The 14,771-nt window shown below is 42.7% G+C and overlaps 1 protein-coding gene across 2 annotated transcripts in view; it reads right to left on the reverse strand.

The window, feature by feature from the left end:
- Positions 1–14,771, reverse strand: part of eya2 (EYA transcriptional coactivator and phosphatase 2) — a 58,621-nt gene that overhangs the window by 30,605 nt on the left and 13,245 nt on the right. Inside the window, exons 2-5 of one of the 2 annotated variants that reach the window (XM_036984140.2) lie at positions 5,364–5,434; positions 2,805–2,845; positions 2,258–2,382; positions 46–159 (exon numbers count right to left, since the gene is read on the reverse strand). In XM_036984140.2, the coding sequence (XP_036840035.1) occupies positions 46–159; positions 2,258–2,360 (217 nt within the window). In that variant the 5' untranslated portion in view covers positions 2,361–2,382; positions 2,805–2,845; positions 5,364–5,434. Of the gene's footprint in view, positions 1–45; positions 160–2,257; positions 2,383–2,804; positions 2,846–5,295; positions 5,435–14,771 lie in introns of both variants that reach the window. The other variant, XM_036984142.2, reaches the window with a different exon arrangement.

Here is a 14,771-nt window from a genome sequence, read left to right on the forward strand (position 1 = left end):
GAGGAGAGAGAGATCAGAGAGAAATAGAAAGAGAGAGTGACTGACCGTGTGTAGAGTAGCCATAGAGAGCCTGGCTGGGGGGAGTGCTGCTGTAGTTTGAGTAGTTCAGGAGACTGTTCTGTCCTGGAGAGAGGCTAAGGCCATCCTCTGTCTTAATGTCTGCAGAGGAAACGACAGACATAATTATTATCCACACTGGATTCAGTTACTGACACTGGTCACACTGGGTTTTACAGAGAGGCATGCTGGAAAACTGGATCTAGTTTGAGGCCCTGGTGTAAATGCATGTGAGGACTGTGTTGCACACAGCCTGCAGGCCTCTAGTTTGAGGCCCTGGTGTAAATGCATGTGAGGAATGTGTTGCACACAGCCTGCAGGCCTCTAGTTTGAGGCCCCGGTGTAAATGCATGTGAGGGATGTGTTGCACACAGCCTGCAGGCCTCTAGTTTGAGGCCCTGGTGTAAATGCATGTGAGGGATGTGTTGCACACAGCCTGCAGGCCTCTAGTTTGAGGCCCTGGTTTAAATGCATGTGAAGGATGTGTTGCACACAGCCTGCAGGCCTCTAGTTTGAGGCCCTGGTGTAAATGCATGTGAGGAATGTGTTGCACACAGCCTGCAGGCCTCTAGTTTGAGTCCCTGGTGTAAATGCATGTGAGGGATGTGTTGCACACAGCCTGCAGGCCTCTAGTTTGAGGCCCTGGTGTAAATGCATGTGAGGGATGTGTTGCACACAGCCTGCAGGCCTCTAGTTTGAGGCCCTGGTGTAAATGCATGTGAGGAATGTGTTGCACACAGCCTGCAGGGCTCTAGTTTGAGGCCCTGGTGTAAATGCATGTGAGGACTGTGTTGTACACAGCCTGCAGGCCTCTAGTTTGAGGCCCTGGTGTAAATGCATGTGAGGGATGTGTTGCACACAGCCTGCAGGCCTCTAGTTTGAGGCCCTGGTGTAAATGCATGTGAGGGATGTGTTGCACACAGCCTGCCAGCCTCTAGTTTGAGGCCCTGGTGTAAATGCATGTGAGGAATGTGTTGCACACAGCCTGCAGGGCTCTAGTTTGAGGCCCTGGTGTAAATGCATGTGAGGACTGTGTTGCACACAGCCTGCAGGCCTCTAGTTTGAGGCCCTGGTGTAAATGCATGTGAGGAATGTGTTGCACACAGCCTGCAGGCCTCTAGTTTGAGGCCCTGGTGTAAATGCATGTGAGGGATGTGTTGCACACAGCCTGCAGGCCTCTAGTTTGAGGCCCTGGTGTAAATGCATGTGAGGAATGTGTTGCACACAGCCTGCAGGCCTCTAGTTTGAAGCCCTGGTGTAAATGCATGTGAGGGATGTGTTGCACACAGCCTGCAGGTCTCTAGTTTGAGGCCCTGGTGTAAATGCATGTGAGGAATGTGTTGCACACAGCCTGCAGGCCTCTAGTTTGAAGCCCTGGTGTAAATGCATGTGAGGGATGTGTTGCACACAGCCTGCAGGCCTCTAGTTTGAGGCCCTGGTGTAAATGCATGTGAGGAATGTGTTGCACACAGCCTGCAGGCCTCTAGTTTGAAGCCCTGGTGTAAATGCATGTGAGGGATGTGTTGCACACAGCCTGCAGGCCTCTAGTTTGAGGCCCTGGTGTAAATGCATGTGAAGGATGTGTTGCACACAGCCTGCAGGCCTCTAGTTTGAGGCCCTGGTGTAAATGCATGTGAGGAATGTGTTGCACACAGCCTGCAGGCCTCTAGTTTGAGGCCCTGGTGTAAATGCATGTGGAGTTGTTACACTCTTTTGACTCATCACATTCGCTACTGCTACTGTTTACTATCTATCCTGTTGCCTAGTCACTTCATCCCTACCTATATGTACATATGTATCGCAGTGACCTCGTACCTCTGCACATTGACTCGGTACTGGTACCCAGTGTACAGTATATAGCTGAGTTGTTGTTACTCATTGTGTATTTATTCATTGTGTTATTATTATTATTATTATTTATTTTTATTTTTATTTTAAGGGGTGTTATTATTTTTAATATTATTGATAATTTTGTATTTATTTTTTTACTCTGCATTGTTGGGATGGGCCTGTAACTAAGCATTTCTCTGTTAGTTTAAGCATGTGACAAATAAAATGAAATACAATTTGATTCCTATTCACGATACCTATTCACGATACCTATTCACGATACCTATTCATGCTGCCTTAGATGCTTTACAACTTTCAAGGTCCTATCTCCCCTCTTCACCCCCGTATTGAAGGAAATGCCGGTACTCACTGTAGGAGGGCATGCCGTAACCCTGGGCATGGTGAGTGTATGGTGGGTAGGGTCCCGCAGGCTGGAGGCCGGGGCTGTACTGGGGCTGTCCGTACGCTGACATGACAGCTCTCAGATCAGCTGATCTGGGAGGAGGAAGTAAAGTTGGTAAGCAACGTGGGGACTATATTCATTGTACAAATTGCCTAGTTTTTGAGAATGTTGACTGCTGAGCTTATGCTATGCTATGCGTTTGCTACGCTATGCTATGCTTTGCTACGCTATGCTATGCGTTTGCTACGCTATGCTATGCTTTGCTACGCTATGCTATGCTTTGCTACGCTATGCTATGCGTTTGCTACGCTATGCTATGCTTTGCTACGCTATGCTATGCGTTTGCTACGCTATGCTATGCTTTGCTACGCTATGCTATGCGTTTGCTACGCTATGCTATGCTTTGCTATGCTATTCTATGCTTTGCTATGGCATGCTATGCTCTGCGATGCTTTGCTATGGTATGCTGTGCGTTGCTATGTTGTGCTATGCCTAAGATGTCATCAACACTCACTTGCAGATAAAGTAAGAGTTTGATATGGAGTCTTAGAGGCCCTAGAGGGAAAAATACATGAGAGAACAGAGAAATGTATAAATACCAATACCAATTATATTTCATTGAGAAATTAAAATTGCAATAAATATGATGAGATATGATTTCACAGTGATATAAGGCTTTATACAATTCCAATACTTAGCCATAATACAATAGAATGAAATTTGATTGTAAGTTATATAAGAGATCTGGGGCCTCATTTATCAAGGTGGGTTCTCACAAAAAATACTCTAAACCTTACGTGCAACTTTTCCCCGCAAAGGATGGTATTGATTAGTTCTGAACTTGACGGGAAAGTGTGCGTATGTCCACGCAAATCTCAAACCAGCATGGGCACAACTTCTAGTGTTTGATCAACCGAATTGCAAGCAAATATTGTTATTTTGGGGGAAATGGAGGTGTTTGAGGCATGGGAATTATAAAAATGGTAAGCTAATATGAACATTAAAACATTGGCCTAGTGATAAAGAAACCATGCATTTGCCGTTGGTAAATACAGTAGATTGCTTAGCAGCATATCATCTAATATATTTATTTAACTTTTATTATATACTGTAGATCTACATCTGAATCAAATTTGCAGGACATGTCTGCGCCTTGGTCTACGCATTTCGATGAGCGTGACACACAACAAATATTAGGCTACATTTTATCCATCTCTCATTCAATAACCATGCATGCGACCATTTATCCATCTCTCATTCAATAGCCAAGCATGCTACCATTTATCCATCTCTCATTCAATAGCCAAGCATGCTACCATTTATCCATCTCTCATTCAATAGCCAAGCATGCTACCATTTATCTATCACTCATTCAATAGCCATGCATGCTACCATTTATCCATCTCTCATTCAATAGCCAAGCATGCTACCATTTATCCATCTCTCATTCAATAGCCACGCATGCTACCATTTATCCATCTATCATTCAATAACCACGCATGCTACCATTTATCCATCTCTCATTCAATAACCAAGCATGCTACCATTTATCCATCTCTCATTCAATAGCCAAGCATGCTACCATTTATCCATCTCTCATTCAATAGCCAAGCATGCTACCATTTATCTATCACTCATTCAATAGCCATGCATGCTACCATTTATCCATCTCTCATTCAATAGCCAAGCATGCTACCATTTATCCATCTCTCATTCAATAGCCACGCATGCTACCATTTATCCATCTATCATTCAATAACCACGCATGCTACCATTTATCCATCTCTCATTCAATAACCAAGCATGCTACCATTTATCCATCTCTCATTCAATAGCCAAGCATGCTACCATTTATCCATCTCTCATTCAATAGCCAAGCATGCTACCATTTATCCATCTCTCATTCAATAGCCAAGCATGCTACCATTTATCCATCTCTCATTCAATAGCCAAGCATGCTACCATTTATCCATCTCTCATTCAATAGCCAAGCATGCTACCATTTATCCATCTCTCATTCAATAGCCAAGCATGCTACCATTTATCCATCTCTCATTCGATAGCCAAGCATGCTACCATTTATCCATCACTCATTCAATAGCCACGCATGCTACCATTTATCCATCTCTCATTCAATAGCCAAGCATGCTACCATTTATCCGTCACTCATTCAATAGCCATGCATGCTACCATTTATCCATCTCTCATTCGATAGCCAAGCATGCTACCATTTATCCATCACTCATTCAATAACCAAGCATGCTACCATTTATCCATCTCTCATTCAATAACCAAGCATGCTACCATTTATCCATCTCTCATTCAATAACCAAGCATGCTACCATTTATCCATCTCTCATTCAATAACCAAGCATGCTACAAGCATGCTACCATTTATCCATCTCTCATTCAATAGCCAACCATGCTTGAAAGTAAATAGACCGGTAGCCTTGATAGTCTGTGACAGTCTGGATAGGCTACAGTATTGCTGTGCGATTGAAGCGAGACATCATGGCCTAACTTATTTCATCTCAGAGGCTATACTAAGGCATGAGATAGAAACATAATCATCTATTGATAAATTCAATATTGACCAACATTTAGAAGTGTGGGATGTAGCATTTACTTTTAAATTGTTTGAAAAAACAATGTGTTTTTTTATTTAAAAAAAGATCCAAACATTCTGCCCTCACCTCTACAGAAATGTAATCAAATTTGCTTTTGCGATTTATTTTAGTAACTATCATGGCCCAGTTCCAACATCTCCAAATCATTCATCAAATGATGACATTTTTATTACCATAAAATGTGGATGGAGGGTGTTTTCCAGGCAGGGTTTTAGCACTAGTTCGCAAGCCCACAAATATACTGTAGTATGGCTCTGATTTATCAATGAAAACATGTGTATATTTTGCGTGCAACAGTTTGATAAATCCCAATCATTTGCTGCGCACGGAAATCTTATAATGTCCACGTATTGAGAATTGAGTAAGACATTTACGAACGGTTGATAAATGAGGCCCCTGTTGTTTCTTCAAAGGAAAATATATGTTGTAAATGTCTTCACTGTTACTTGACTCTGTGGAGAGAGTGTTTTCTTCCCTGGTAAGACACAGTCACTCAAGGTCCTCGCCGTCAGCTTTCCTGTGAAAACAATAGTGAATAAGCATCAGAAGTATGTAGGGGATTGACAGATAGCAACATGCCTCGGGCACTGACTTGCTTGGAAGTTTGAACAGAACTCATATTTCGGTGAAAAGAGGGAGTGGATAGTTAACCTACTCGGAATGTTAAAAAAGTGATTTGGGTTTTGGAACGAATGGAGTTCCTGACAGACAGAGAGACAGACGGACAGACAGACATGCTACAAGTCGAAGAAAGGTTTATATAAGAATGCACCATTAGTGATGCCACTGTCAAATGCCTGCTGTAGTTTCCTCTTCCTCGTCATTCAGAATGGCTGTTTGTTAGTAAGAACTTGACAGATTTCATAGTTTCCTGGGAAAGCACTGAAGAATGCCCCACTTCTCTGCTTATCTCTGTCTCGGCACCTTTTTGGCACCCGTACTGTACTACATCACATCAACATGACTTGGGAGAAGTAAACTAGGCCAAGTTAACCGCGTAATCACACAGAACAGAGTTGTTTGTGACCTAGAAGCACATATAAACTAAGTCAACTCAGGCATACTGTAACATTGATGTGAAATGACAATACACACGAAGCACCAATATATCCAGACTCAGTTCAGCAGAATGATGCATTGCAATTATTGCATAACACTTAATATACATGTGCAATTAACTAAGACAATTAGACAAGCATTAAAATGGCTTCCAATAGATGAGAATGAGTCTGTGAGAGAGCAAAGGAGAGACAGAGAATGAGAGAGAGGGCAGGGAGAAAGAGAGACAGAGATAAATAGAGTGATAGAGAGAAAGAGAGAGATCGAGAGAGATAGAGAGACAGAAAGAGAGCGATAGAGAGAGAGAGAGAAAAATAATGAGAGAGAAAGGAGGAAGTCAAAGGTCAGTGGGTCAGGGGTCACAAGGTCAATACCAACATTCATCATTCCAAACACAGGAAGTTGTCCCTGGAGTGTATCTCTTTCTACTCAGTAGACCCCAAGACCTACTGTTACTCTCTCTCTCACCCTCTCCCTCTCTCTCACCCTATACCTCTCTCTCCCTCTCTCTCTCTCTCTCTCTCTCTCTCTTTGTCTCTCTCTCTGTCTTTTTATCTATCAATCGCTTTCTCACTCTCTTTTTATCTCTCTTTTCTCTATTTTGTCTCTCTCTCTACCTCTTTCAGACTACTGTTCAATGAGAAGCTCAAAAGGGGACATAACCAAAACAAACCATATGCTGACCATCTACTCTATGTGTTTCTAACAACTGCTCAATCAAAACCAGTATCCAGGTTTCCTTGGTAAGAAAAACAAACAGATAAACAGAGTCTCAAACAAAAAGAAACGCACTGCATATTCATTTGAACATGATCTCATCTTGTGGCTCAAGAAGATTGAATGACCTAACTTCAACATATGATGAAATGCTAACTTCATGGCAGAGTAGCTCCAACGTGTCTTCAGTCATTCTCCTGCATTTATTTGACATACTATGCGACTGTAAATATAACAGAACGCTGGTCACTTTTCCCCTCAAGTTTCATACCTACTTTACAGTGGCTTAAAAAGGGTTTATTTACATAGCAATTACATACGTTGACACATATCCATGTAGACACATACAGTTGAAGTCGGAGGTTTACATACACCTTAGCCAAATACATTTAAACTCAGTTTTCACAATTCCTGACATTTAATCCTAGTAAAAAAGTCCCTGTCTTAGGTCAGTTAGGATCACCACTTTATTTTAAGAATGTGAAATAATAGTAGAAAGAATGATTTATTTCAGCTTTTATTTCTTTCACCACATTCCCAGTGGGTCAGAAGTTTACATACACTCAATTAATATTTTGTAGCATTGCTTTTAAATTGTTTAACTTGGGTCAAACATTTTGGGTAGCCTTCCACAAGCTTCCCACAATAAGTTGGGTGAATTTTGGCCCATTCCTCCTGACAGAGCTGGTGTAACTGAGTCAGGTTTGTAGGCCTCCTTGCTCGCACATGCATTTTCAGTTCTGCCCATACATTTTCTATAGGATTGAGGCCACTCCAATATCTTGACTTTGTTGTCTTTAAGCCATTTTGCCACAACTTTGGAAGTATGCTTGGGGTCATTGTCCATTTGGAAGACCCATTTGCAACCAAGATTTAACTTCCTGACTGATGTCTTGAGATGTTGCTTCAATATATCCACATACTTTTCCTTCCTCATGATGCCATCTATTTTGTGAAGTGCACCAGTCCCTACTGCAGCAAAGCCCCCCACAACATGATCCCCCTTTTTCCTCCAAACATAACAATGGTCATTATGGCCAAACAGTTCTATTTTTATTTCATCATATCAGAGGACATTTGTCGAAAAAGTATGATCTTTGTCCCCATTTGCAGTAGTCTGGCTTTTTTAATCACGGTTTTGGAGCAGTGGCTTTCTTCCTTGCTGAACGGCCTTTCAGGTTATGTTGATGTAGGACTCGTTTTACTGTGGATCTAGATACTTTTGTACCTGTTTCCTCCAGCACAAGGTCCTTTGCTGTTGTTCTGGGATTGATTAGCACCTTTCGCGCCAAAGTACGATCATCTCTAGGAGAACGCGTCTCCTTCCTGAGCGGTATGACGGCTGCGTGGTCCCATGGTGTTTATACTTGCATACTATTGTTTGTACAGATGAACGTGGTACCTTCAGGCGTTTGGAAATTGCTCCCAAGGATGAACCAGACTTGTGGAGGTCTACACATTTTTTTGTGGAGGTCTTTGCTGATTTCTTTTGATTTTCCAATGATGTCAAGCGAAGAGGCACTGAGTTTAAAGGTAGGCCTTGAAACACATCCACAGGTACACCTCCAATTGACTCAAATTATGTCAATTAGCCTATCAGAAGCTTCTAAAGCATAACATAATTTTCTGGAATTTTCCAAGTTGTTTAAAGGCACAATCAATTTAGTGTATGTAAACTTCTGACCCACTGGTATTGTGATACAGTGAATTATAAGTGAAATAATCTGTCTGCAAACAATTGTTGGAAAAATGACTTGTGTCATGCACAAAGTAGATGTCCTAACTGACTTGCCAAAACTATAGTTTGTTAACAAGAAATTTGTGGAGTGGTTGAAAAACAAGTTTTAATGACTACAACCTAAGTGTATGGGAGAGAAAGGTTGACAGTAAGAGAGAGTAAGGTTGAGAGTAAGGGAGAGTAAGGTTGAGAGTAAGAGAGAGTAAGGGAGAGGAAGGTTGCCAGTAAGGTTGAGGAAGGTTGACAGTAAGGTTGAGTGTAAGAGAGAGCAAGGGAGAGTAAGGTTGACAGTACGGTTGAGAGTAATAGAGAGTAAAGTTGAGAGTAAGGTTGACAGCAAGTTTGACAGTAAGGTTGAGAGTAAGGTTGACAGTAAGGTTGAGAGTAAGAGAGAGTAAAGTTGAGAATAAGGTTGACAGTAAGGTTGAGAGTAAGAGAGAGTAAAGTTGAGAGTAAGGTTGACAGTAAAGTTGACAGTATGGTTGAGAGTAAGAGATAGTAAAGTTGAGAGTAATGTTGACAGTAAGGTTGAGAGTAAGAGAGAGTAAAGTTGAGAGTAAGGTTGACAGTAAGGTTGAGAGTAAGAGAGAGTAAGGTTGACAGTAAAGTTGACAGTAAGGTTGAGAGTAAGAGATAGTAAAGTTGAGAGTAAGGTTGACAGTAAGGTTGAGAGTAAGAGATAGTAAAGTTGAGAGTAAGGTTGACAGTAAGGTTGAGAGTAAGAGATAGTAAAGTTGAGAGTAAGGTTGACAGTAAGGTTGAGAGTAAGAGATAGTAAAGTTGAGAGTACCGGTTCGTCATGGTTGAAGGAAAAAGGTAACAGCTCTTTCTATCCCTCTGATGTTGACAGTATGCTCTGTGCCTTCAGGGCACCTCAATCTGCTCATGCAGAACCCTACTGCTTGACCTGTGTCCTCAACACTGACATCAGACTGACAGAGACAGAGGAGAGACATGACAGATAGGCGCAAGAGGGATATTAGCAACTGCAACAGAGAAAGAGAGGGGGATTGAGAGAAAGGGGGAGGGATGGAGGGTTTGCGAGAAAGAGAGAGAGGGGAAAAGAGAACTCTAACTAGAACATTTGAAAGAGGATGAGAGTTAGGTTGTGAAGCCCAATGTTGAATAGCAGACATGACAAACAAAAGTCCGTCTGTACATCTACAGCTCTCCAAAATGAGTGGATTAGCCATAAAACCTGACTTCTGAGAATCCGGTCCTCTTATGTGTCAGTCACATGCCATTTCAATTAACAACAGTTCTTTTGACAGATACATTGCACATAATGATGAATCACATGTTATGGCAACTCCAGCTGACGCAGCCGACCTCCCAGCTTCTCCAAACACGGCGACGTGAGTCATTGCAGCACGGGCTGTTTTCATAGTAAATAATAGTATTCCTACTGTGGAGGGGCCAAAGGACTCTAAAAACCACTTATATTCCTGTGTTAATGACCGAAAGGGAAACATAAACACGGTCGGACATTAAAAGTGTCGGGGAGCCGGGCGACGTATAGGCAGTCAGCAGTGTGATGTCAGTGGACAGCCGCAAGGTCGGATGGACACACTGGAGCAAAATATTAAAAACTGGTGCCGTTTTAGTTTACAGCCCCGTTTCACCTGGTATCTTCCTGGTATTTACTGAGAAGGTAGGTGGTAACAATGTGTACTTTCTGGTGCTTCAAATAAATCAACATCATTTGTATCAATCTACCTGGTAGCAAATGGTTCATAATGGTACTTGTATGAATTTAATTCTTAAAACCTAATTAGAGCCGGCAAAGTTATTATTATCTAATATGTGTCATATCATTTCTCAATAAACATCAGCTAAACAATCGACGTGAAATAATAACCGGAAACGAAAAGCCTCACCAGCGAATCACAAGGCCACATCTGACCTCTCCCAGTCAGCTGACACACAAGAGTAATCCCATCACACCATACAAGGAAAACACACTTGTTGACTCACGGCTGTACAAAGGCGATATAACACTAAGCGGTATGCACTATGAGGCAGACCGACCACGGCAGCGGGGAACTGAACATGGGAAAGTGAACCAGGAGCGCCCAGTCCGAGCCCCTGGACTTCCCCTCTCGTCCCTGTGATGCGCAGGGCGCTTCCTGGTAGAGTCCAGCGGAGCCCAGCGACGGAGCCAAAGGGCATGGGAACACAGGGAGATCTGTCCGGTTCCAGTTGAAACCCAAGCTAAAACAAACCTCAACAGGGCCATGGCCCCATCGGCCTCAGTCGGCCTCGGTTCACCTGCAGACTTTTGCAAGAGCTGGCTTTTTTTCACGGGTATCGGATTCTGCAGTACTGTAGGACATGTTGCATCATACACTATATCTCTCTCTCTGAGGTTTGGAATGACAATGGTTGGATGTTTTTCTTTGCCTGATTAAATGATAGTGCGTCTTCTTTGGTTAAAAAAATGTCTGTTTATGTACAGTGTTAGGTACTGTACTTACAATACTATAATGCATGTAGTCTACTCTGAAAAACCTGTGTGTGTTTCTACGCACATGTGTCGTCTGTGCGTCTATGTGTGATGGATGACAGGCAAGTTGCACAATGGCAATGACCTCTAAATGAGCTGACCTCTCCCTGCAACATAACGGCTGCATGTGACATGCATTACGGTGACTGACTACCTCATAATGACACCATATGGACCTCCACCTGGAACCCTAAGTTCTGCCCCAATGACTGCCTGGGGGGACTGAATACACTGTCGCACACAGACAGACCCCCTGCTCTCTCCTCAACAAAGGCCCCTGAACAAGATTTCAGTTTTGCAGTCCTGACATGACTCCCTGCTGGAAGTTAGTGCCATCTGCTAGTGATGTCCTCTATGACCTTCTTCCGGCCCTTTGGCACAGAACTACAGCGCAGTTAGACAGAAGAAACACTAAGAACAGTACAGAACATTAAAGAGATAGGCCTACGTGAAAACAGATCTTGTAATACGTCAATTGTGCATAATCTAGGTAGTCTGCAGTACATTAGGGAGGAACTAGGCATACATACCTAACTAGAGGCATGTACAAGCCATAAAGTAATGTTCAGCAGAGACGACACAACCACAGAGAGTTTACAAAGTGGACAGTCAAGTCACTGTATTGTCATTGAAACACCACATAAAACTCTGTCATAAACCAACAATCCCCTCAACCTCTGCATAGCCAAACCACATAGAGACTAGAATAGAAGAGAATACCACCATTATTGTCCACACAAGGCAACTTTCCACATGGACACTCAAGTATAAATTCTGTGGACACACACACACAGACGCACTCACTCACACACACGCACTCACTCACACGAACGCACGCACACACACACACACACACACACACACACACACACACACACACACACACACACACACACACACACACACACACACACAGACGCACTCACTCACACACACTCACTCGCTCGCACGGACGCACGCACACACACACACACACACACACACACACACGCTCACTGGGCCTGTCCCCACACAGAGCCTGCAGCTTCACCCTGTCTGCAGCCTCTGAACCGCATGGCTCGTAAATAAGGCTGGCTGCCACACTGTGTGTGTGTGTGTGTGTGTGTGTGTGTGTGTGTGTGTGTGTGTGTGTGTGTGTGTGTGTGTGTGTGTGTGACAGAGACTGGGAGCAGATGTGAGAGGTTGATTACAGTCCAGTAATGGGCTCCTGAGAGCAAGGACTCCTACACAGGGATGACCTCAGAGCCCAGGGATTTCATTAACACTAAAACACTGGACACACACACACACTGAGAGAACACGAGCCCCCCTAAGTTGGGAGTGGAGGAGGTAGCCCCTAGATACTGACCTTGGGTCAGTTTTATTTCCCCCACCAACGGTTCAGGTTAGGATTTGAGGAGGGGAAGCTGATCCTAGAGCTGTAGCTAGGAAAAACTTAATCCTGGAGTTCTCCTAGTTTCCCCAGTCCTAATCCCTGTTCCTAGAATTCAATTCAAAATAAGCTGAATCATTTCCCCCCCAGGTGAGTCTTTAAGAAGTCATTGACATTATTTTACTATTACAACTTGGTTGACCAAGAAGTGAACAATCTTCAAAAAAGTGGCCAGGGAATCTTAGCCAGTGTAAATAGTAAGTCTGCTTTGAGACAGGCGTTATGTTTTGGTGTGGGTGAATACATTTAGAAAGATTAAAGTGTCTTAATGTCAGTAATGTCCTGGTTTTATTGATTCATGTGTTTGTTGATTGATATGATCAGGACAAGCTCAGGGACTGAATACACCAATCAAAAAACACATATAGGCATCCATCCATATGGCTCAGGATCATCTCCTGTTTTGGCAAACCCGCTCCACATGACCACATATACAGCTGAGCGGAGCATGACAAGGCAGGCTAAATGTGAGAGGATTCCAAGGCTGCGTTTAGACAGGATGCTCTCTTTTGCACAATTATTGGCCAAAGAGCTGATCTGATTGGTCAAAAGACCATTTAGTTAGAAAATATCAGAATTGGACTGCCTGTGTAAACAAAGCCAAAGATTCCTAAGTGAAGCATGTACAGTGCCTTGCGAAAGTATTCGGCCCCCTTGAACTTTGCGACATTTTGCCACATTTCAGGCTTCAAACATAAAGATATAAAACTGTATTTTTTTGTGAAGAATCAACAACAAGTTGGACACAATCATGAAGTGGAACGACATTTATTGGATATTTCAAACTTTTTTAACAAATCAAAAACTGAAAAATTGGGCGTGCAAAATTATTCAGCCCCATTACTTTCAGTGCAGCAAACTCTCTCCAGAAGTTCAGTGAGGATCTCTGAATGATCCAATGTTTACCTAAATGACTAATGATGATAAATACAATCCACCTGTGTGTAATCAAGTCTCCGTATAAATGCACCTGCACTGTGATAGTCTCAGAGGTCCGTTAAAAGCGCAGAGAGCATCATGAAGAACAAGGAACACACCAGGCAGGTCCGAGATACTGTTGTGAAGAAGTTTAAAGCCGGATTTGGATACAAAAAAAATTACCAAGCTTTAAACATCCCAAGGAGCACTGTGCAAGCAATAATATTGAAATAGAGGGAGTATCAGACCACTGCAAATCTACCAAGACCTGGCCGTCCCTCTAAACTTTCAGCTCATACAAGGAGAAGACTGATCAGAGATGCAGCCAAGAGGCCCATGATCACTCTGGATGAACTGCAGAGATCTACAGCTGAGGTGGGAGACTCTGTCCATAGGACAACAATCAGTCGTATATTGCACAAATCTGGCCTTTATGGAAGAGTGGCAAGAAGAAAGCCATTTCTTAAAGATATCCATAAAAAGTGTCGTTTAAAGTTTGCCACAAGCCAAACACACCAAACACGTGGAAGAAGGTGCTCTGGTCAGATTAAACCAAAATTGAACTTTTTGGCAACAATGCAAAACGTTATGTTTGGCGTAAAAGCAACACCCTGAACACACCATCCCCACTGTCAAACATGGTGGTGGCAGCATCATGGTTTGGGCCTGCTTTTCTTCAGCAGGGACAGGGAAGATGGTTAAAATTGATGGGAAGATGGACGGAGCCAAATACAGGACCATTCTGGAAGAAAACCTGATGGAGTCTGCAAAAGACCTGAGACTGGGACGGAGATTTGTCTTCCAACAAGACAATGATCCAAAACATAAAGCAAAATCTACAATGGAATGGTTCAAAAATAAACATATCCAGGTGTTAGAATGGCCAAGTCAAAGTCCAGACCTGAATCCAATCGAGAATCTGTGGAAAGAACTGAAAACTGCTGTTCACAAATGCCCTCCATCCAACCTCACTGAGCTCGAGCTGTTTTGCAAGGAGGAATGGGAAAAAAATTCAGTCTCTCAATGTGCAAAACTGATAGAGACATACCCCAAGCGACTTACAGCTGTAATCGCAGCAAAAGGTGGCGCTACAAAGTATTAACTTAAGGGGGCTGAATAATTTTGCACGCCCAATTTTTCAGTTTTTGATTTGTTAAAAAAGTTTGAAATATCAAATAAATGTCGTTCCACTTCATGATTGTGTCCCACTTGTTGTTGATTCTTCACAAAAAAATACAGTTTTATATCTTTATGTTTGAAGCCTGAAATGTGGCAAAAGGTCGCAAAGTTCAAGGGGGCCGAATAATTTCGCAAGGCACTGTATCTAGACTCACAAAGAACATGAAACGCACCAATAATATTGAAAGTGTTTAGTGGAATAATCTAGAAAGAGTTCAAGTAATGAACCCATCGATTAATGTTACTCAGTTAAAACAAGCTGCAATTAGGCTCTGCTCCGTTGTTAATTAAAAACAACAAATGAACCA

The sequence above is a fragment of the Oncorhynchus mykiss genome, chromosome 7 (assembly GCF_057628025.1).
Source record: "Oncorhynchus mykiss isolate SJ-2025 chromosome 7, ASM5762802v1, whole genome shotgun sequence".
In the NCBI taxonomy this organism is placed as follows: Eukaryota; Metazoa; Chordata; class Actinopteri; order Salmoniformes; family Salmonidae; genus Oncorhynchus; species Oncorhynchus mykiss.